At 49.0% G+C, this 1,231-nt stretch overlaps 1 protein-coding gene across 1 annotated transcript in view; it reads left to right on the top strand.

Moving 5' to 3' along the window:
- Window positions 1-63: 63 nt before the first annotated feature.
- The window catches only part of LOC119569950 (putative neural-cadherin 2), a gene marked incomplete at both ends in the record, with an annotated part of 5,353 nt that continues 4,185 nt past the window's right edge, over window positions 64-1,231 (top strand). Inside the window, 2 exons of the mRNA XM_037917894.1 lie at window positions 64-179; window positions 676-840. Coding sequence (XP_037773822.1) covers window positions 64-179; window positions 676-840 — 281 coding nt within the window. The remainder of the gene's footprint in view (window positions 180-675; window positions 841-1,231) is intronic.

Genomic DNA, 1,231 nt, shown 5'->3' with positions numbered 1-1,231 from the left:
TAAAAACGTAGGTATGTCATCTGTAATACACACATGTTTGTAACAGTAAATGTTCCCCCACAGAGAGCGAGGTGACATACAGCGTGGTGGCGGGCGGCGTCGGTGGCGTATTTGTGGTGGACGCTCGCGCGGGCGGCCTCACCCTGACGACGCCGCTTGACTTCGAGGCCAGACAGAGTGTGAGTTGGCCTCGCCGGCGTCGCGACGGCTTCTGCCGCCTGCACTTGTGTCCAAAGTTGATCTTATCATTTCAGATTTGCGTTTTACATGCAAATGCATGACGATTTAAAGCCGAACGCCTAAACACCCATGCGCAAGACCCCCACGCTCCACCGTGATTATATACATTATATATATATATATATATATATATATATATATATAATATATATATGTGTGTGTGGTGTGTGTGTGTGTGTGTGGTGTGTGTGTGTTTTGTGTGTGTGTGCATGTGTGTGGGTGTGTGTGTGTGTGCGTGTGTGTGTGGGTGTGTGTGTTGTGTGTGTGTATTGTGTGTGTGTGTGTGTTGTGTGTTTTTGGTGTATGTGTGTGTGGTGTGTGTGTACGCACACGCACACACAACACACACCACAAAAATATTTATGTGTTTTGAGTGTTTGGATACAAGTAGATATGTATGCACGAGGCCCACAACTCCCTCGTTTCCGCCCGCAGTATGAGGTGGTGGTGGAGGGGCAGGCGGGGGTGGAGCGCGCCTACGCCCACGTGATGGTGCTGGTGACGGACGTGAACGACGAGCCGCCCGCCTTCTCGCGCCCGCTCTACGAGACGCAGATCACGGAGGAGGACGACCGCCATCTGCCCAAGCCCATCCTGCAGGTGAGGCCGTGCGAGTCGGGTAGATCCTGAAGCACCTGACAACTGCCTGGCATGTCATCTTTGGATGTGGATGTAGACTGATCAGTTTTGAACATCGTGTTAGGCAGAGGCTGTGTTAGCTTGCCCAGATTAATGGAGGTTGGGGATAGGAAAGCTGCAGTTCCGAAGGAAATTGATAGACAGTTTTACTAGTAGTTCGTTATGCCATGCCCCCCTTTTTTATGAAAATTTCTAATTGGCAATATAGCTTATATTTTTCCCACGCTAGATATGTGGAGTTTTAATAGGTGCATTTTTAAGTTATGTTAAACTAACAAAGAAAAAGATATCGCGTCATTGGAGCGTGAGAGAAGCTGCAGTTAGGTGAGAGCAGCAGGGGTAAATCCCGTTA

Source organism: Penaeus monodon, unplaced genomic scaffold (genome assembly GCF_015228065.2).
Source record: "Penaeus monodon isolate SGIC_2016 unplaced genomic scaffold, NSTDA_Pmon_1 PmonScaffold_20135, whole genome shotgun sequence".
Classification (NCBI taxonomy): Eukaryota; Metazoa; Arthropoda; class Malacostraca; order Decapoda; family Penaeidae; genus Penaeus; species Penaeus monodon.
Note: the sequence above shows the minus strand (reverse complement) of the source record. Positions and strands in the feature narration are given on the sequence as shown.